At 42.6% G+C, this 23,001-nt stretch overlaps 1 protein-coding gene across 11 annotated transcripts in view; it reads right to left on the bottom strand.

The window, feature by feature from the left end:
* SEMA5B (semaphorin 5B) overlaps nucleotides 1-23,001 on the bottom strand; it is a 473,766-nt gene that overhangs the window by 211,274 nt on the left and 239,491 nt on the right. For all 11 annotated transcript variants that reach the window (XM_077320463.1, XM_077320455.1, XM_077320456.1 and 8 more), the window contains one exon: nucleotides 14,314-14,516. In XM_077320463.1, coding sequence (XP_077176578.1) covers nucleotides 14,314-14,464 — 151 coding nt within the window. In that variant the 5' untranslated portion in view covers nucleotides 14,465-14,516. The remainder of the gene's footprint in view (nucleotides 1-14,313; nucleotides 14,517-23,001) is intronic.

Below are 23,001 nucleotides of genomic sequence, written 5' to 3'. Positions count from 1 at the left end.
TATGTTTACAGAAGTCTAGCCTAGATGTGACCATTGCATGGATCAGAGTGGCTAGGTGGTCCAAGGTCAGATAGGGTGCTAGTAGCTTAGCTTGGCAAAGGTGGAAAAATGCTAGCTGAGCTACTCTCGTGACCTGTGCCTCCACTGTAAGGGAGGCATCCAGAATCACACTCAGATTCCTGGCTTAAGCTGAGCATCATCCAAGCAAGTAAATGTGCTTCCTTGGCTCTTTCCTATCTAGCCGTATGAACTCTGTCTTCAAAAGGTTGACTTTCAGGTGACTCTGCTTGATCCACCTCATCACTGCTTCCAGGCAGCAGGTAAATGACTTTGTGGATGACTTGGTGGTCACTCATCAGGAGATAAAGCTGGGTGTCATTAGCATACTGATGACAACCCAGCCCGAAGTCTCAGACAAGGTGGGCAAGAGGGCACAAGAAGATGTTAAATAATGTTGGGGCGAGAACAGCACCCTGCGTCACTCCACAAGGAAGCTGGTAAAGGTGTGATAAATCCTCCACAACTGCAATGAACTTGTAAGGTAGCGAAGGCTGACAGTGGCTGGTCTGAGGATTTGAACTTATGCCACCCTGGTCCTAGTCCAGCCTTTCTCTACTTTTTTACCATTGATAAACCCCTGAAACATTCATCAGGCCTTGAGAACCCCCAGAAGTGGTGCAATTGTGCAAAATATGGTTGAGAAGCATAGCCCCTGCCCTTCCCACCCCCTCCAAGCCCATCATTGGCCATTTTGGGAGGGTTGGCAGGTCAACATGATCATATATGATCATATCATCTGACATATTTAATTTAAAAATTTAAAAAAATAATTAACTCTCACCCTTCCAGGGCCATCAAGAAACTCCAGGTTGAGAAAGCCTGTCCTAGTCTGACATACCACACCGTTGTAGAGTTAAACAATGTTTTATACAAATCTCAATTTTTCCGATCTAAACCAAAAACTGAAGCAAGAATTCTCCTCCCCTTTCAGTTTATGCTGGTTGGAAAAGATTTAAATTGCATGTCTCTTTGGAAAACTCAATTCAGACATCATGGGAAGCCATGCTTTAAATAAACTATGGTAAACTAACTCTGGGCTACTCCACAGACTATGGGTAGAGCAGAGTACTGTGAAGCCACAGTCACCTTAACCCAAACTGGGCTTGTTATCACAGTCTTCACCTCTACAGAGGTCAAAAACGTTACAGGGAAACCAAAACACAATGAAATCTGTTTCACATGCCTGGAATTAAATGTTGTTCCTGACAGTTGCAACATTTATAACCTTGGTGTCTCTACCCACTCACCAAGGCCAGCGGGGTCAAAAAATCACTTCCAGAAGGACACATAAAAATCTTCTTCTTGGGGACCTTTCTAGTATTTCAGACCTCCCAGTTCTAATACCTGCCAGAAGGAAGCAGAGAGTACTTAACCTTCCATGGTTTGGTAGCCAGGTTAATTAGTATTTAAATGATGGCCTAATGGGCTAACTTCTCCCCTTCCTTCTTTCTTCCAGAGCAGAGGAAATACAATGTTTAAAGTTGTCATTTTGAAATCTTCCAAGAAAGGGATGGAGAATTCTGCCACAAACAAATATTTCCCCATATATTTATCTTGCTATATTGTTAAGGATTTTTTTTCTTTTGCTTGCCTTCAGAAGTAGTTGAGGCATGTGGCAACTTTTTACTAGCCCTGTGGCAGTAAGTGGCTGTTGTGAGGAAAAAGAACCAATTTCTTTACAATGGACCTTTTCTTAGCACCAATGTAAGGAAATTGGTTGCAACAGTAAGAGGGTCTCTTTTGCATGGATCCCAAGAGTGCAGGCAGCCCTATGACCTTGCAGGAGTAGAGCAGTAGGCCATTGGACATGTGCTCACCTGTAGAACTACACAGCCCCTTGAGGTCAAAGATATGCAATAGAACTTTATGACCACTGAGATATAAGGCTCAGCCTTACATCTATCATCCAATGAGACAGAAGGACAGAGGATTTCCCCCAATTTATTTTGGATTCTCTTGCTTGAATCTGTGCAGTGCTAAAAGGATGCTTATAAAAGTTTTGTTTTTAATCAATCTTTTATAACTTTGAATGCTGGTCGGTTTCTCTGTCCCACATAGATCTCCCCGTCTTGAAAATGCTACTGAAGAAGGGAAACCCCAAGACTAGGGAGGGAAATTGGCAAGCACCTATTCCTTCAGAGATGTACCTCACAGTTAACTGACCCCATTGTGACCAAGGCACTGAGCAGGAAGGAAGTACAGAGTCGAAGCCTCAGTATTGGAGAAAGGAAGGTGGGAATCCTGATTCTCTCAGCAAGCAATCCTTTACAAAGATCAGATGGTGTCAGCAATATCCAGAGGGGGGGGGGGGACTCTCCAGGAGCTGGCAACCACTAGATGTGGGCAAGGTCCAATAGGGTCTACAGGCTGGAAGTAGGCCTGTTCCATCACAAGACTGAGTACAGCCAGAATCAGTTTATCTTACTTCTAGGGCCAAACCAGATGAAACTGAGGGAGTTTTGTGATTGTATCTTCCACTTGATTTTTTTTTAAGCAGCAGGGAGGAGCTGAGTCAGATGGCTGATGCAAATTCCTTGTATGGAGGAGCTGCGATTTGTCCAATGGGGTAAAACATACAGACATAATGGGATGCCTTTATCTTTTCTACCACAAAGCAATAGTGTCATAGCTCAATGACAGAGCACATACCACGTGTATACAATCTCTCAGATTTAAACCTAAGCATTTACAGTTAAAGTATCTCACACAGAAACCATTGAGGGGGTCCATTCTCTTATTAGGAGTCTGGAGAGCTGTTGCTAGTCACATTACTCATTACTCAGTATTAAGATAATGAACCAGTGGTCTGTCTCTGCATTTTATTATATTTATAATGCCCTAATATTCTCCCTAATAAGGACCCAAGTGGCTTATGTCATCATCTCTCCTCTATTTTCTCTTCACAACAGCCCTATGATACAGTTTGTACTGAGAATGAGTGAATGGTGCCAGGTCACCAAGCAAGTTTTCATGGGAGAGTGAGGCTATGAATCTTGGACTTCCAGATAAGGCAACATTGCAGAAGCAACTTGACAGTGTGTGTGTGTGTGGGGGGGGGGAACAATCCACTTATGATCTGTTCCCTTTTTCTTCCTCCACTATTATTACCTATATTGATTTTTTTTTAATGTGGGACATATGATCACAGATATAGTTATATCCTGCACAGTAGAAGATTTCCTATCAAATTGTGCCCCCCCAAAGGAGACTAAAAGTCAAATTCCAGGAGAAAATTCATTAGCAAATCCTAAATAAAATTAACATGCTCTCCAAGAAGCTAACAATCTAGCAAGTTCATTATTGCTGGATGTAATAATTGACACACAGGAATGCCCACAGCACTTCTAAGTAGTTTGTGGAGACTGAAAAAGAAGCACATTAAAAAACAAATGATTAAACCTGAAGAGAGGGGGAAACCAGAGTTTGATTAGTTCTACACACAATGCTGAAAGCCGACTGTACTTCTACCAGCTCTTTTCAATTAATTTAACATGGGAATACCATGTGCAAAACCCCTTAAGCACATAAGGGTTGGTACCTTCTTCTAGAGGTATATTTGTGTTATGCTAATACCAGGACTGCATGTTAATTCTCAGCAGGGACATAGACTTCTTAATTTCCCAAGGATCAGCTTGTTTGTCTTTGTCGGGTGTGAGGCAATGACCCTGAGCGTGTGAGGATGGTGAAATCAGACATTTCCTGCCAGGTGTTCAGGCAGTGGAGAGAATATTATGAAATCAAGAGGTCTCCTGAAGAGCCTTATTGAAACTTCAATGTGTTTACTGGCTTGGTCGTTAACTGAAAAGGGAGCAGAATGGGGTGCGGATCAGTTAATTAATCGTTTGGGTGGAGTCCAGAAGTGTGCAGGAGCCAAAGGGATTAAGGGCACCTTCATGTCCAATCGCTTGTTAATTTGGTCCCTCTGGGAGCGGGCAGGATGAGGGAACAGCCAGCCATTAGGTTTCTCAACACTTCCCAACATGCTTTGCTGCAAACTCCCAGTTTCCTATGGAAGGGGTAGCATCAGGCCATGAGAAGTACTACTGGGGAGATTTGGCCTTGGGGAGATTTGGCCATGCCTGGATCAGTTTAATGGGGTGGTTTAATTGGCATGCTGTGTACCTCCTTAGCCTTGACGCAGTTGCAGAGGGGGCATGCAAGACATTTGCTAGCTGGGAAAAACTCATCCCCATTTCTGTGGGTACATTAGCATCACATTTGAAATTATTATTACATATTTCTTTCTTTCTCTCTTATATTTATACTGTTGAGGACTTCTTATTATTCTTGTGGCCCCCAACCAGGTTTCATCATTATGTGTGTGCACATATTTACTTGACCACTGATGAAGTCCCTCTGGATTTTTTTATTTTATTTTTTTTATAATAATTGTATTGTTTATTATTATATAAAGCATTTACAGAGAAGTTGTAAAGAAAAAGCGACCAGTTGATATGGTTTGCCATCTCTTTTAACATAGATATTTAGTTCTCATCACATATTATTCCTAGTCTAGAAGTTTTTACCATTTTTCTTAGCCAAGTGATTGTTAATACATATGAGATCTGTTATAGGAATACATTCTGTTATTATCTTAAATGATATTAGGTCAGTCTCCTTCATAAATTGGCCCTGACCCAAGAATTACTACTGTTGTCTTGTTAATGCCTATAAAATATGGTTTGTCATCCTCTTTTGGCATACATATTAACATACATATTCAATTCCCATCGCATATTAATCCTGATCTAGGAGTTATTACCATCTTTCTTAACAAAGTAGTTGTTGATACATAGGAGAGTATAATCTATTATAAGGATATATTCTATTATTGTCTTAAATGATATAAAGTCAGTTCCCTTCATATATTGGACCTGTCCTAAAGGTTGCTACTGCTATTTTTCTCCCAGGAAGCCAGGAGAATACTCCATTGTTCAGCTCATCTTTCAGTGTTTCTGATTGTCCTTCTGTCAGGGCCAGAGAAATCTCTTACTTGATTCTTGCTTGTAATCGCCTTTGAGGGGGCTCTGAATCCTTTGTCAATCTGGATCTCTTACTCTGGTCGCACAGAAATATCTCCTGAAAGCTTCCTAGTTGCTGTCGCTTTTGAATAGACTCTTTTTATTTTGCTGATCCAAGTCATTTCCTGCTCTGAATAGACTTCCAGGTTTTTGGTACTTTCCTTCTGTGAATCTGTTTTCCCAGGTTCTTTAAAGATACTTTGGGTTTTTACATCTCTGGCACTCTCTCCCTCCAGTTGATTAGCTTCCAGACATTGAAGTTTCACTTGATTTACTGTTAGCTGAGCTGCGTCATCAGCTGGTCTCTCCGGACCTTGGGCTCCATCCAAAAGCTCCCCCTTAGTCCCACGAATTTCCTTTTCCAGCTTATTGACTGCTTTCAGTATCTCTGAGTTTCCTTTGCATAACAAATGGAAAAGCTGTGCCTTAGTTAATTCTTCCATAGTTCTAGGCAGTCACAAACTGTAAACAGAAAGTCTCGTAAGGTCTCGCGGGAGCACGAGCGATCCCAAATTATCAGTTTGTCGATCTCCGTATCAAGTCAAATTCCCCCACTGAACCTTCACCCATAAATCTTCAAAGCACTCTCTTTGTTTGGTTAATGGGTATAATTAGCTGGGAGTCTCTCACTCGGGGAAAGAAGGAATTCGCTTGTGAATTGGTTGAGGGGGGGGGGGGAGGGAAGAGCTTGTGGGAGAAGAGAGAGAAAAGCCAGAAAGCTTTCAATTCTTACTGTTGTAGGTTCCAGCTTCTGTCAGCTTCTGCTCCTGTCGATCTGGTAAATGATGGTCTGGGAAGAATGTGAGGTCGGCTGGTCGTTTCAAGCTTGTAAAGTTGTTTGCGACAAAGACGCCATCGTGACCTTGAGCACAAGCCGCTATTAATCCAGGGAGGTCTTGCTATCTCCCTACGGATCTGTAGGACCCTCAGGTCACCATTCCCGGTTCCTGGGGCGACCGGTGAGCAGATTTGCGTATCTGTTCAGGTCAGCCAGGTGCAGAAGCCCCTGACCCTCGGCATGGCTTAAGAGCTGAACAGAAGTCCAGCTTTCTTTATGGCGCCATCTTCAGTTCTCCCAAGTCCCTCTGGATTGAAACACGTTTGGTCTATGGCCACACCATGTGCAAGCATTGAGACTGTACATGCAATATTGCACAGACTGTGATTCTTATGTTTTAATGTTTTTAATTTGCTTAAAGTAAAGGTAAAGGTATCCCCTGGGCAAGAACTGGGTCGTGTCTGACCCTTGGGGTGACGCCCTCCAGCAAATACTGTATTAAGATTTTTATTTTCATGTATATTTGTTGCTCAACCATCAGGTACCTGAACTGTTTTCTCAGGATGGGTTTGTGTTGCTTTTTTGTTTTTCATCTGTATGGCTAAGAAGCAGGGCACAGAGCCACGGCCTTCCCTTTATATTGCTTCCCCGTATAGAGGTTCCCTTTAGTCACAGGTAAATTTTGGCAGGCTTGTGGTTCACTAACTGAACTTCGTAGCATGTCAACCAGAAGGAACATTCAGGCACATAACAAATAACTGCACACAAACAACTTGCCAGGTTGTCCAACTGCCTTAGAAAATCTCACACACCAGTGAAGTTTCCACCACATGTTACCAGGACAATACTCAAAGGAAAACCTACACCTTACCTTCTCATGGCTAATAACTTATTCTGGAATTAGAGCATGAAACCAAAGCAAGCGAAAGATCTCCACCTGCCTTGCAGAAGTACATAAGCTCTGATTGTCCAGTTCCTAATATAAATGGTTCTTTGAACAACAGCCTTAGGGCTGTACAAACAGCTGCTATGTTTAATTTGTGTATTGTAAACATTTTTCTTTGCTTGTGCTTGAGGCAGCTTATAAACTATTTTTAAAATATATATTTTAAATAACCATAAAACAGGATAATAATATTCACTCGAGACAAAGCATTACTACAAATCTAAGTAATTATCTTTATCCTGAGTTCATTGAAGGCAAACATTGTCATTGATTCCAGGAGAATTCTGAAGAGAAGCTGCTTAGCGTTGCCTCAAGCTTGTTGCCATATTAACTGCTTAAACAGCCAATCAGGTTCTAACACAGTTCTGAATCCCAAAGGGCTCACCTTTCAACTCTCCTCAAATAAAGCGCATGGTCTGACTTCTTAAGCAATTAGAAAAAAAAATCAAGGTTTATTTCCTGGTTCCATAAGAGGACGGTTACAATCAGCATTTTATTATTCAAGCTTAAAGGTTTTGCTAATTGGCTTTAATCCATTTAAGCACGGGTAATAGAATACCAAAATAGGAGAAGGTGGAAGCTGCTGACATTTCTGAAAATGCAGCAACAACAGTTCCCTTCCCTCTAGGTATAACAAAGAAGCGTCCAGAAAGGTCAGCAAGGTCTGCAAGCCTTCAATGTCTCCTTCTCAAAAGGTCAAAGGTAGCTTCATTCATTTGTCCTTGCTGCAGAACCAAAATGCAGACACACTCCCACGTCCCATGGAGAAAGCAAAATCAACACTATTTCGGAAACAGTTATAACTGGAAAATGGAACTGCTACAATAGCATACTGAACAGGGAAAACACCACAAAAGCACAGGTAACACAATGGTCCTGCTGAAAGTGTGACTGCATCTGAACAAGGTCAAAAGAGACAACCAAAAATCCCTCAAAAAACTGACTCTGCCACTCTTTGCCACTGAGAAATGACATCCGATAAGGAGGCTGTTAAATTCTAGGTATCCATCATCCAAAGACAGCATCCAGCAGATGCCAACTAGGGTTGCAGTCAGAAAGGAACCATAACACTAGGGAAATCATAACATATAAATAGGATCCATGCATCGAATGAGGAATGCTGCTCACACACAAAAGGTGTGTTATGAATTCTTTATATCTTGCTTTTTCTGTTCCGTAATTAACTAGAAAATTAAATAAAACTCTATTTTTTTAAAACAGACATGAACGTTTCAACCTAAGTGTGGTTAAATCTGACATCTAATAAGACCAAAAGGACACTCAGAGAGTTTTGGTACTCCCTTTCATTTGAATAAGAACCAAGAAATGGATCGAGCATGCATATATACCATCACTATCACTATCCTGATATATTTTAATATTCTAATAGGGAACTCAGCCAATTCAGCTAATATTCTAACAGGGGATAGCCAAATATGAGAATACTTAAATATGGGATCAATGAACAGACAAGACAAATCTATCTACAAACCTGAAAAATACTCAAGGCTTGCATAAAAATCTGAACCCTTAAAAACAACACAAAAATAACTCTTGGATGTTTAATAAAACCCAAACAAAGAGAGCCCCTGTAGTTTTAAGAAATTGATGCCCGGGGTAGGCATTGCTAAGCAACCACAACAGGCTTGGTTTCTGTCTGTAAAGAGGGCAGGGCTGTTTAGCCTTTGAGGGAAGACTCTTTGGGGCCAGGCCCAGTGGCAATCACCAGGTAGTTTCACTGTGTATGACTTGCATGACTCATCAAGGTCTGGTGACTCTGATAGAATCATAGAATCATAGAGTTGGAAGGGGCCATACAGGCCATCTAGTCCAACCCCCTGCTCAATGCAGGATTAGTCCTAAGCATCCTAAAGCATCCAAGAAAAGTGTGTATCCAACCTTTGCTTGAAGACTTCCAGTGAGGGGGAGCTCACCACCTCCTTAGGCAGCCTATTCCACTGCTGAACTACTCTGACTGTGAAAAACTTTTTCCTGATATCTAGCCTATATCGTTGTACTTGAAGTTTAAACCCATTACTGCGTGTCCTCTCCTCTGCAGCCAGCAGAAACAGCATCCTGCCCTCCTCCAAGTGACAACCTTTCAAATACTTAAAGAGGGCTATCATGTCCCCTCTCAACCTCCTTTTCTCCAGGCTGAACATTCCCAAGTCCCTCAACCTATCTTCATAGGGCTTGGTCCCTTGGCCCCAGATCATCTTCGTCGCTCTCCTCTGTACCCTTTCAATTTTATCGATGTCCTTCTTGAAGTGAGGCCTCCAGAACTGCACACAGTACTCCAGGTGTGGTCTGACCAGCGCCGTATACAATGGGACTATAACATCTTGTGATTTTGATGTGATGCCTCTGTTGATACAGCCCAAAATGACATTTGCCTTTTTTACCACTGCATCACACTGCCTGCTCATGTTTAGTTTACAATCCACAAGTACCCCAAGGTCTCGTTCACACACAGTGCTACCTAGAAGCGTATCCCCCTGATGTCACTGATGTTCAGTGACAACTATTCCACAAAAGCCAGTGTGGTGTAATAGTTAGGGCACCAGACTAGGTCATCAAATTCCCATTCTGCCACAGGAACTTGATGTCCTTGGGTCACTTACACATTCTACCGTATATACTTGCATATAAGTCGACCTGCATATAAGCCGAGGCACCTAATTTCATCCCAAAATGCTGGAAAACTTATTGACTCGCATATAAGCCGAGGGTGGTGTTTGGATAGTGGTTTTTTCTCCTTTCCTCCCCTCCCCTTGTTTTGGGCAGGAGCTTTTTTCCCCCTTTTCTTCCCACCTTCCTCCTCTCTCTTGCCCTTTGATATCCCATCCTGTGCTGCTTCCCTTCTTCTTAGCTCGGTGTTCTGTTCCCTCCACTTTCCATGCCTTCCTCTAGGGGCGTTTCCTCCTTCTGCTCTCTGCAAAGCGGCTCCTGATTCGCTCCTCTGAGTGGCAATCCAGGGCCAAGTGGCCAGCCACTTTTCCCGTCTCCCGAACGCCGAGCCACAGACTCCAGTCTTCCCAAGCGGCCATCCTAGCCGGATGGCCGCCAGGGAGGAGCCTCACCCCACTTCGCTGGCCTTGGGGAACATGCCTTCCCCTCCGTGCAGTGACTGCCCTTCCTGCTCAATGGCCCTCCGTTCTACTCACCCTCGCCACCTGACGCCGCCTGAGACCTTCCCACCCCCACCCCGGACGTCCGTCCCCGCATGGCCCTGGCCGCGCCCTTCCCACCCCGATCCCCTCCGACCATCGACAGACGCCACTGCCGGCCCTCTTGATACCCCAACACTTTCCGCTGCTTTCCCCTCTCCCCGCCCTCCCTCGCTGCCGCGGTGCACACTCACCGACCTCCTTACCCTGCTTTCACACTTACCGACCTGCCCGGACCCGCGCGCCACTTCCCCCCCCTTTCCCCCCTGTCCCTGCCCTTCGTCGCCGATGCTGCGCCCACTCCCCAAGCTCCTTGCTGCACTTACCCGCTTCCCCCGCGCTTCTCCCCGCCTCACCAGCCAGTCCAGGTGTGTCAGACCACCGGGACTCACCCCTGTCCTCCCTTCCATCCCTTCTTGCGTCTCTTTCACGAGGTCACTGTGTGGGGAGGGAGCCATTGCTGTCTTTCCCCCATGTCCTTCAGCCACATGCCATACATTGGCTTGCACAGGTGGGTTGGTGTTCTTGTTGCACATGGAAATCTGCTTTCTCCCAAGTCCAAGTCCACAGCTGAGTAGGTATAGTCCCAGATGGACAATAAGGTTCCAGAAACAATGCAAGGAACTGATTATCACCCACAAAACCTGTCATGGCATAGGACCTGCAAAATCACAAACTACCTCTCCAAATATACTTTTCTGAGGCAGCTTTGCTAATCAGAGCAGAACCTTCTGAATGTGCCATCCTGAAAATGGGTAAACTACCCATACTGAGCATTTTGTTGTGAATTCTACCTAGTGGAACCGTGTGCCTGATAAGGTTATGACAGCTGCTACACCTCTGTCATTCCACAGAATACAGAAAATAGAGCTGTTCTACAGGTCGTTTTTTATAAAGTAAGCAAACCTGTAATCAATGTCTATAGGGTTTAAAGTTTCCATTGTGTTTATTATTCTTGGTTTGTTGGTTTGTTTTAAATTGTCCTCTAATTTTCTAATCCTATTTTAACCCAGTTTCATTATCGCTTTATAAGTAATGTAATGTTTCACTGCATCATTCCCCAGCCTCCTAATGCTGTTTTATTATCTGTATAAGTGCATTCTCTAGTTTTGTTGGTTTGATGCACTTTACTTGCTGCATTTTTACTTCTAATCCAGCAAGAAAGTTGGACTATAAATGATGAACATAATATGTATTTATATTTCAGTATTTGTCCTACTCATTGTAATTTTTTTAAGTTAGCATAACTAGATTCAATTACAAAATAAAACTTCATCAACAATAGCAGTATCAGTAGTTATTACCCAAGTGCTGACTGACACACACTTGTTTCCTATGTAATGTGGCGAGGTAGAATCAAGGTGAGACCCTGTGACAGACAACGTAAAACCTTATTAGGGGAGGAGTGCACTTACAGTATCTGAGACTTTGGACCTCTCTGGGGATTTACATTAGAATGACCATTCATCTCCACACCTCACAGGATCATCCAGTGTTAAACCCTTTATGGCAAAGGACAATCCAGTTTGGGCTACACCACTGATTTGTTCAGAGCCATTAACAGATGATTCATGGAGGTAAGGCTATATTTAATAAATCTCTGACTGGTAACAGTAACCTCACATATCAGAGATGGGACTCTGTTTTGCATCGACTATATCTGCTCATTACTCCTAGAAAAGAGGCTGGCCTAGATCCAGTTCCATGGACCATAAATACATGGACATTTGAGATTTCCTCTAGCCTTCGATTATCTTTCAGCAAAAACTAGGTCCACGTGAGGTAGGTACTATGGACTGCAAGGAACTCAGGTCATACTCTGAGGAACCTGCTAGAGCCTAGGTAAAATATCTTTAGTTGAGTTAGTTCAACTGTATTGCTTTTTATTTGAACATTGTGCTGTTTTCCTTCCCTATATTTTGCTCTGCCCTTCTTCTACTACTCCTTGGAATTCAATCACCCCTTCTCCTTTTTCTTTTATACTAAACTTCTTTATAAAGATACTTTTGGCTTCATCTAGTACAATTTACTTCCCTAGGATAATCCTCTGAATCACTTCCTTACATGCTAGACTGCACAGCCACTACAAAATTGGTTATTGTGCTAGTTATTACCACTGGCAGAATGATGTCCAGTTGCAGCAGCTGGCTGGAGTCCAAGCTGAGCTGGGCAAGATGAGAGCATAGTCACAGGAACTGAGTCAAAGCTAAAAAGTTCCAATCAAGCAGGTACAGCAAATCTAGAGGTGTGGTCCAAAAATCCAACCCAGGGTCCAGCGTTTCAGGGAGACTTGTGAAAAAGGAGACAGGCAGGGACAGGCACTGTAGGCATCAGTATCATGGCTGGATGTACAGCTGTTTCCATGCCAGCTTGGGCTCCCAGCTGTTCCTAAATAGGTATCTTCTCCTGGCTCAGGCCTCATCCTGAGAAGATGCATCTCTTTTAAGCAACCCATGTTGGAACAAAAGTCATGTGCTACATCTTTTAGCTGTTAGCTGCCTCTGAAGCTGCTACCGGAAATGGCATACAGCTAAGGAGGTGGTGAACTCCCCCTCACTGGCAGTCTTCAAGCAAAGGCTGGCTACACACTTTTCTTGGATGCTTTAGGATGCTTAGGGCTGATCCTGCATTGAGCAGGGTGTTGGACTAGATGGCCTGCCCCTTCCAACTCTATGATTCTATGATTCTATGTCTTGGGGCAGCTGTCAGCCTGATGAGATACAGCTGGACTTGCGTGGGGCTGGAAACTGGTCTGAGGAGCTTTCTTGAGCAGCCTGCTCTTTGGCTGGGTTTGAACTAGACAGACAGGGCAGGCTGTTGGGCTGTTGGGGCTCTGCCTGTCTCGCCTCTCCACAGCTCAGTTCATCTTCCAAGAAATCCCCACTGGTCTGAGGCTGGCTTGTGACAGTTATAAGGTATTTTCTAGGGTTTCTGTCCTGTCACTGCATTAGAAGGATACCTTCCCAGAAGATCAAGTCTAGATGTTCTCAGGAGGTCCTGAGTGGTGACAGCTGGTTACTGGGATCTTTTACAGGCAACCCTTACTCTAGGGGAGTTTCCCAACAAGGAAAGTCACTATCCACTCTCCCCTTCCTCCCATAATGGGCACCATTGAATTTTCAGGCCTGCCAGATACCCATATCTCCCCAAAATACCCAATGTGCAAACCTAGGCTAAATGCTTGATTCTCAGATTTCAAGAATTATACTGACCATTAGGAATGAGCCAGCATATGTTAGGTTATTCAAACACAGAAGAGATGCTATCTGTGAATATGGAACTGCAATATGTGGAATAGGCACTAGTGTGAGTATAATCTTGTTTTCCACCATGTATAAATGTTCCCAAATTGACCCAAAATGATCAACGTACACCCTCAAAACCAACCCCGTACTAATCAGCACGACAATCCATCATAGCACTTTCCTTCATAATAACTTTTACGGGTCTTCAACTAAACAAGGAGCCAGAAACAAGAGCCATGTAATATAAAAGTCGCTTCATCTAGCGGCAAGTGAACACAGGTCTCCACTTCAGTGCTGTGCAGAAATTACTGGGTCTATTTGGCATTGTCAGAGTTTGTGTGGCTCAATGCTATGCTTTATTAGAGATAAAGGAAGATTTATGGGCACCTGGCATAAACTTGCAACGTGTCCCTTTCCATAATGATCCAATCCCATACAGAGAATTACATGAGTCAGGAAAGAAAACAAATTCTGCTTTATATCTGAAATGACATCAATAGGCCATATTATAGTAATGGATTGCAAGCACAGGCTGATCCCATACTGGACCTACTGGACTTTCAGAGGCAGATGGTGGTCTCATTCTCACGTTTCCCACTAACAAATGGCTAGCTGGCAGAATCAGGACAATTCTATCTGGATTCTAAAGGTAAGAAGATTCTGAAGAACATTTTTTTTACTTAATGGAGGAATCTCACCAGTCTACTTTCTGAGGTGAGCTGGAACTCTTAGGGATCTCATAGAGTCCCCAGACTTCAAACTAGAAGCCAGATTCCCAGACTAAAAATTTCTATGTAGCCATGGAGTAAACACCACACCACACAGCTTGAAGGAACAGATATCTAACTGAATACCTTCTTTCTGCCAATAGTTGGGACTACATAAACAAGGTAATCTGCATTAATAACCACAATCTGCTTCTTCTCAATGAAGAAAGCCAATTAAGGAATCTGTGTTTAGGTCTGGTGTCCTCAAGGAACAACTACAGAATACATCACACAAGCAGCATCTCATTAGAAAACTAAACTGGCACTCCCAAGAAACCTAAGGTGCTTGTCAACCTAGATCAGAGACATTAAAAGGAAAACTCTCCCACCTTCAAAAGAGATCACAGGGTGCTCTTTTCTTGAACACTGCTGTTCATCTTCAGGGTAGTCAAAAACATTATGTGATGCAGAGAGGTGAAACGTGAGAAGGAAGAGGCTCGGCAATGACAATGGAACAGCCTTCAATGTTGAGCCAACCATGACTGAAAGTGTGCTGCAGATTTAGCATCCAAGGTTGTCCCCCGGAGGACACCTGAAACACAATGGAGAAAGTTAGGAAAAGAGACGTTCTGAGTGTCTGGCAGGTAGCTAACAGACTGAACAGATGTGATTAACAACTGTGTTACATAATAACATCTGTGAGCCCTCCCCAACAAAACACCACTCACATTTCCACGGGGCCTGTAAGACAGAGCTCTTCTGCCAGGCATATGATTGAAGCCAGCCAGAAAACTATACCAAAATACCAGACCTCCTTCCTGTCCCTTTCACCTCTCCTCTAACGCCTCCTCTCAGTTAGCATCAGAGCTGGGTAATTTAGCATCTTCTATCTATCATAGTAATAACTGTTGGTGCTGACAGCGGTTTTATGGTGATTTTAGAGTGTACTGCTTGGGTTTTATTGCAATTTAAAATTTATTGTTTTCATTATAATATGACCTGAATTGTTGTTCCCTGTCCCAAGATGGCAAGTCCAAGAGGGGCAGTATATATATATCGATCAATCAGTGAATCAATCCTAGGTTGGAAAAGATCCATTGATAGTGGCCAATCCTGGGAAGTATGACAATATTTGCACCGTTTTTGCACGAAGACATTAAACTCACATCACCTCCTGCTTGCAAGCGCGGGCTTGGAAAATATGGAAGTACTGGCAATGAAATGGAATTATTTGGGTTGTTCTGCAGACAATTTGATCCACTGCCTGTAATGATGTATCCTGTCCCTACTATAACAGATGACTTGCTGTTTGGAAATAGCCACAGTGTCGTTGGCATTTGTTGCTGTTCTTACAGGAGACTGGATGACTTCCCCACAGGTGGCACACAGGCAGCAAGGAAATATTTAAAATATTAAGGATTTTCAAGTGAAGATTTCCAAAATAACAGGATAGTGTAGAAGACAAAAGTCCATAGCCCCTGAAAGTTTAGAAAACAGCACCACATAAGCTCTTAAAATGCCATTGGCCTAATCACCTTTCATCATTTCAGACGGCCTCCTAGGGAGATACTGCCATCACGTTCTTAGATCATCAGCTGGTGGAAGTTGGCTTAAGTATCCCCCTGGCACCCCAAGTAGCTGCACCAGTTGGGAGAGAGAGTGTCCATTACTGCCATGAATTGTAAACAGTTCCGAAGAGGACTGTGCTCTGACAATTCCAACTTATTTGTGGTCTCTGGCCCCCAAAGAAGTGTGATTGGCCTCAACTAGAGGCAGGGCCTTCTTGGCCCTGACAACAGCCTGGTGGAATGAGCTACCAGCAGAGATCTGGGCCCTATCATAACTATCAAAGTTCTGAAGGGCATGTAAAACGGTACTCTTCCACCAGGCATATGGTTGAGGCCAAAATAAGAAAAAGGTAATATCAAGATGGGCCTTCCTCCTCTCCTCTCTCCTTCCTCACCATTGGATTTTAGAATCTGGTATGACTGAATATTATAAGCATTTCCAGTGAACCTGTTGGAGCATTTTATCCTTTATTCCAGTGTTGATAACATTATTGGTTTTATGGTTTCAACTATATATGCATGGGATTTTATGTTAACCGCTCCAAGCCTGTCCTAGGCAGGTTTACAAATAAAATAAATAATTTAAATAATTTAAAAATAACTAAAATTAATTATAATTAATTAAAATAACTGTTATTGAAGCAGTGCAAGTACCACAAACAACAAGACAATGATATTTCTTTAAAAGAGATGATGTAGAAATACATGAAAATAACAGTATTCAGAAAGGTATATACTGAATGTAGAAAACAGTTTGAATCCAGTGGTACCTCTAGGATCAACAAAGTTTTATTCAATGTGTAAGCTTTCGTGTGCACTCTGTTCTAGTGCTTCAGACCCACTTGAACATACATCCAAGAGATTTTATAGCATGTCATAAAACTGAGCTTCAAACCTCCACACACTGACCGGACAATTATCATCACCTATTTACTTTATAAAGAATACAACTTCACAACTTCAGCTACCTACTCGTTGAATAAGGGGAAATGTTACTCAAATTAAGAATTTCTCCACACCTCTTGATAAATGAGAGGGAAAACTTAGAGCTGTGTCTAAGCAAGAACCTATATCCAGGCATTACAGGAACTTACCCTGACACAGAGGTTTACTAAAACTAAGGGACAGAATTGTTTTGACCGCAGCGGGTTTTGAACCGCAGTAACGTGCAATAATTTGTTAAAGCTACATGAAGGAATGCACTATATCCTATATCTTATAACAGCCTCCAAAAGTTTTATTCAGTTCAAAGAAGAGATATAAAGGCAACAAGAAACCCTTGCTGAGGCACGCATAAATGATAAACTAAAAGAAATACTTTCAGCTTTTTTTTTGCTTTTGCCTTTTACTTGTGTGTGTGTGTGGGGGGGGGGGGGGATTGGGGAAGGAATGTATCATTATATTTTAGCAGCCTCCCTAATGTATAGAAACATCAACTGCAATGGCTGAGCTAAAGGAATTGTGTCCCTCACTCTGTTGTGATGGAGAGACAAACAGTTCACAGCTATAAACGTTATTTATTTATGGATAAAAAAGGTAAAGGTATCCCCTGTGCAAGCACCGAGTCATGTCTGACCCTTGGGGTGACGCCCTCCAGCGTTTTCATGGCAGACTCAATATGGGGTGGTTTGCCAGTGCCTTCCCCAGTCATTACCGTTTACCCCCCAGCAAGCTGGGTACTCATTTTACCGACCTCGGAAGGATGGAAGGCTGAGTCAACCTTGAGCCGGCTGCTGGGATTGAACTCCCAGCCTCATGGGCAAAGCTTTCAGACGGCTGCCTTACCACTCTGCGCCACAAGAGGCTCTTTTATTTATGGATATAGCATGTTTATTTGGTCAATCGACCCGGATAAATGATACATCCGCAAAAAGCTATAATAATTAATAGTGAAAGTTTATAAATAAGATGTCATGAAAAATACAAGAATATTGCTACATGAAAATATTAAGATATTAAAACAATGTTAAAACAATAAATTGTCAAGAACAATTATAATGTAATTGTAAACAAAAAAAGTATTATAATATATAAAGAAGAAGGGGGGAACTCAGAGGAGTTAGCTACAAAAAAAGGAATCTTTTAAAACAGTGCATTAACCCAAGTGATAAGGTTGCATTTACATATACATTCCTATCATTCAGACATACTTTTAGATCTTATTCTGGTAGAAATATAAAGGAATTTTGGTACCATATTAGAAATAAACGGGTCTTTATCCCATAGTAAAAATTTAACTAGAATGTCACTATTACAGGAGGACAAAGATGAATGTCTAGTATAATGGGATAGTAAAGGTAGGATTAAACATTTTGGAATACTGTCGTTAAAGGGACAATATAATAATATATGTGAGATTGTCGCAGGTCGGGTAGTATCACAAGGACATAAGTGTCGCTGCAGCAGACGATTGTGAAACCTGCCCTCGAGGAGAGCTGAGTGGAAAGTGCCAAAACATGCTCTTGAGAAGGCCCAGTGGTATTTTACTATGGGGAGGTTTGTGGGGTATGGAGCTGGAGTATTTCCTGACCATCTTTTCAAAGTGGTATACATTCTAGGAATATATGCGGATTCCTCCTGACAATCTATATCAAAAAGACGTTGCTGTACAACAGCTTTAGCTGTTTTAAGGTCGAGTTCTATTAGTTGAATTGGATCATGGCCCAAAGTTTGGATTTTTTTCACTAATTTTATTGTTCCATGGGAATTGTGAGGAAACTGATAAAAATGTTGGGATTAGTCCCTTGGATGGAGATATGTTTTTAACCAGTAATTGATGGTTGTCTGCCAAGCACGGGTTTCTACCTTCAGAAGGCCAGATTCTTGGCACAATACAGCGTTTGGCGTGCAGTTAGGTGTTTTATAGATATCTCTCAAAATTTTTGATTGCACTCTTTCAAGTTTAAAGGGACTGCAGAAAACACTCCCAAGAATCGTGCCTGGGGGCGGTGAGAGAGCAGACTGTCCTGCCAGCTTGGCTTGGGGCTGGACTCTCATACAACCCAGTTTAAATTGAGTTGCAGGAGAAACTAGCCTTAGAAGCTGGTGTGTCACAGGAAACAATCTGCTAGCTGTGGCACAGCAGATCCTAGAGCCAACTTTTCCTGCCACATGGTTTAAACTGTGTTGCAGAAGAAGCCATCCCAGCTAGGATCTGCATGCAGAAGGAAGAGATCTCCCCGAGTCCCTGTGGCACACAGATTCTGGAGATGGCTTCTCCCCAGCCGAAACGGCAAGGAGCTTCTCCCCTCAGGATGGGCTCCTTGGTAAGCTCTGTTGGGCACTCCAGTCTAAACTGGTCTGTCCAGCAGAACCCCTGCAAAGCCTGCAGCAAGAGTTCTCCCTGCAGGATCACCTGCTTATACAGTTTTTTTGGGCAATCCTCCCTGGCAAGCTTTTTAGCGACTTTGCTGCTGCTTTTTTTTCTTGGCATTTTTCAGTTCAGGTCTATTGGACCAGGAAAAAAATGGGTTTAAATTTTTAAAAACCCAATCAAAACACCAGTGTTGTGATTTGGATTTTTATAGGAAACCCAAATTTGGGGAGGGGGATACAACATACATGAATTAAGACATACCGGGGGAGGGGGATTCATGACAATTATGATGACAATTATTAATTTGGCTACTACAATTGTTATTGAATGAAAGAGGTTTAACACCAACAATGCCTTTGTTTAACATGTTCTGCTACCAAGCACATGGGAGCAAAACAGTCCTGAGACAGTAGAATCATGGTTTTTTCCTCCACTCCTACTTAAAGAGATTCCTTGTATTCCTGCTGTGAACACTGACAGCAGGAGAAGCAAGCACATTCTTGTGCTGTCCCACGTGTCAATCCTTACAGCCCTGCACTTGCCAACCAGCCTGCTACCGTGGGCAATCTCCCACTGCTACCTCCAGTTCCCCACTAACACTTCAGAGAATGGCAGGGGGGAAATGGGGAAAGGTGTACATATCAACATCACTTCCAACTAAAACCTGGAAATAACCTCAAAGATGCTGTAGAGATTTTGCTAGAAGTAATGCCAACACATATATGATATCGTTTTTCCCCATGTCCCACCTCTGCAAAGTCTCCCAGGACTTGCAATCATGAATCTGACAATCCTACTACAGCCATACTATTTCTATAATTAGATGGAGCACAGTTCCCCACAGTGTGTGGCTCATTCCTGCTTTGTGTTTCTTGCTTTACTCACACTTCTGATCTTCTTTCTATGTAACACTGGTTTCTACTTCTCCATGGGATTCAATTTAAATTAGTTTTTAGTTTTAAAATGTCTTTATGCTACAGCTCCTTATCATCTTTTTATTCTCTTATCTCTTTATGCTCTTGCTAATTCTGGTGGTATTTTATTTCCTATCAAACCTAAATCTCATCTTTTAGTTATCATTCCTTTGCCCCTTCTTTTATTCTTGTTATTCCTTATCTCTGCAATGTACTTCCTCTTGATATTAGGGCATTTCAACAAGTTCTTTTTAAACACCCCTTGAAAATGCATTTTTCTTTTACCCATTGGTTTATTTCCCTTCATTTTCTTCTGTGTTGAGTCCTGGTTTTGCATTTTTTGTCTGTTAGAATACAAGCTTATATGAAAGGTTGCCTTTAATATTATTTATTTTACATTGCTTAATTTTGAGGACACATTAAAAAGTATGGACTGGCTCTCAAAGTGCTCTTTGGTATATGGAAGGCAGCATCTACTCACGAAAGTGGAGTTGCCAGGTCCATTGGTGCTGCCAGCGGGGAATGGGGGTGGTTTCCAGGAGTGACATGACATGCTGACGTCACCTGGAAGACATGTCAGAGACATCAGGGGCAACACTCTGGCTTTTGGGCAAAACTCTATAGTAGAATTGTATTCTAACTACAGAGCTTTACCTAAAAACTAGAGCATCATCACCCCCTGATGAACCAGCATCACTTCCAGGTAATATCAGCACTTTGCATTAAAATGCAGTATTTTTCTGGTGAGGAGAGCAGGTGTGTCCAGAAAGCCAGGGACTCTCACCCAGACCACCAGACCCGGCAAGTCTACATGACAGGGCAGTTCTACATTTTGCATCACACCATGAGCTAAGGGAAGTAGAACTAATTTCAAATATGGTCTTCTACTTGTGCAACAACTTAAGTTTATATGCTTACCTAAACATGACAGCTGCTACAAAAAAACCACCAATTACATCTCTGCAAACTGCTTACATTTCTCCCACCAGGAATACAGGAAGCTGCCACACCATGTCAAAGTCACTGAGAGACTGATGAAACTCAAGGTGGACCTTGGAGCACTCCTAGAATACTTCCCCTGAATGAAATGGCGACTTCATAAGGCTGGATCAATGACATCGCATCCCTGCTCAGCTCCCTCCCCAAAGTCCTCCTTCACAGTAATTACCCAAGCCAGAATCGGCAACCACACACAGAGTACAACTCATGGATCTCCTGGAACCTTTTCCTTTAAACTGAATACTTTTCTCTACCAGGAGTCTCAAAGTGGCTTACAGTCGCCTTCCCTTTCCTCTCCCCACAGCAGACACCCCACAACAAAGCCCTGATATCAATGCTCGGTCAGAATAGCTTTATCAGTGCTGTGGCGAGCCTAGCTGGCTGCATGTGGAGGAGCAGGGAATCAAATCCAGTTTGCCAGATTAGAAGCAGTCACTCTTAACCAAGCTAGCTCTTATACAGCCCAAAGGAAAAACTGCAGGGTGGCTGTGAGTGAAAGAGCCAAGTTCTCTATTTTCATTCCTTCATTTTGGCCTCAAAAGGCTCCACCCCTTTTCACAGCTGAGTTGCACAACACACTTAAGTAGCAGGTGGGAAATAGGGGGACAGGAATGGGTACTGTGCCACAAGGGTCAGCACAATCTCTGGCAGATCTGTGCTTGTGCACAGATGCTGCAGAGAGAAAGAGGGAAGGACAAGTTGTGGTCAGCAGAAGCAGCAAGAGGTGGGAGGATAGGGTAGATGCCTTTTCTACCTATTTATATGCTCCTTAATGCTGCCACCATGTCAGGGGCACAGAAGTAGCCTGTATGACATTTATTGAAGATGTTTGAGGAACTCTACTCCTTCTGCTCATTGTTCTTTGGACCAACCCCATAAACACCATCTTAATTATTGTCACATCAAGATATTTGACTAGTAGATAGTGCTCTGCAATCTGAGATCTATCCAAGTTCTTAGGAACTGCAGATATATTTTTGCAGGATCCTTGCTGTCCCAACCAAACTTGTCTTCTGGAGCTGAGCTGGTGTTATTTCTTCAATGCCCAGAATGTCCAGGTGTTTTCTGAAACTTCTAGGCACTGCTCCAAAGGCTCCAATGACAACTGGCACTAAGGTAACTTTCTTTTCTCAGGGGCAATCTATTTGTATTTGTTATTATTTATCAAGATCAGCGTGGCACATACTGTTTCAGATTTTGAGACCTTGTGTTGCTGTTTCAGACATGGTGTCAGGGGTGTCAGACCTACCTGGATGTACTTGTCATTCTACAAAAACAAGAGGAGAGGCCTGTGCAAACCCAAGACTTACTCCTACTATGTCCTACCAAATCTATACTCCAGGAGACCTAAAGAACCAGTCCTCAGTTTTTGGCTCTACCATGACACCATGAAATCTGTAGAAACAAATATTTTTATTGCTTTTCCACCAGTACAACAATCCCTATTACATTTGCCAGTGTTCAACCTATGTTTTGTTAGAGCTCAACTGCCATTTGTTTTAATTGCAACGGTGGAAAAATTTTGGAGAAAATGTGTCAGTTAAAGACTATTACTAAGTACAGCGGGTGGAAGTCAATGCTTTCTAGTGTCAAGGGCAGCAAAAAACATACCCTGAGAACATCTACTTCAGAAGAGCTGGAGACAGTTATAGGAACAATAAGACACTGCTGTTCCGTAGTGCCACCTGCCAAGCTTCCACGGCCCGTGTGCTCATTAATAATACAAGAAAGCTAAATAAGTAATATGCTACTGCCAACCACAATTCTCTCTTCTGGAAACACTCTTTTAATGAGAAAGGATTCCACACGTAGGAATAGTTTGTGCTGCCACAATCAAAAAGTAGATGTGAGAATGTCCAATTGACTGTGAGACACACTAGTTTCTGCATAAAGTAGTAATTATTTTGGAAGACCAACCTCCATAAATAAATTCCCCTATATTTCACAAAATAATAGGAGTGGGAGAAGGCATGTATTTATGATTTACAGTCAGACTTCAGATGGAATCAGGCAACCAATTACAGCTTTGACAATTGTTGTGCAGCTTTCTACATGTCATAGGTGTACATCTGTAGTCTCCACCCATGTGGCTTTTAAGCAGAATCACAAAGTGGCTGTCAGATTTCACGCAGGAATTAATGCAGAAACCAATGTGCTCAATTTTCAAGAAATATGGACCCGGTCATCCTGCAATCATAAGTTCAGAGCAACAAAGGGCATTAGCATCCTCTTATATCATTCTAGAGGCTTTGTCCTGCCACTTAGATCCACCATAAAGGG

This window comes from Paroedura picta, chromosome 2, assembly GCF_049243985.1.
Source record: "Paroedura picta isolate Pp20150507F chromosome 2, Ppicta_v3.0, whole genome shotgun sequence".
In the NCBI taxonomy this organism is placed as follows: Eukaryota; Metazoa; Chordata; class Lepidosauria; order Squamata; family Gekkonidae; genus Paroedura; species Paroedura picta.
Note: the sequence above shows the minus strand (reverse complement) of the source record. Positions and strands in the feature narration are given on the sequence as shown.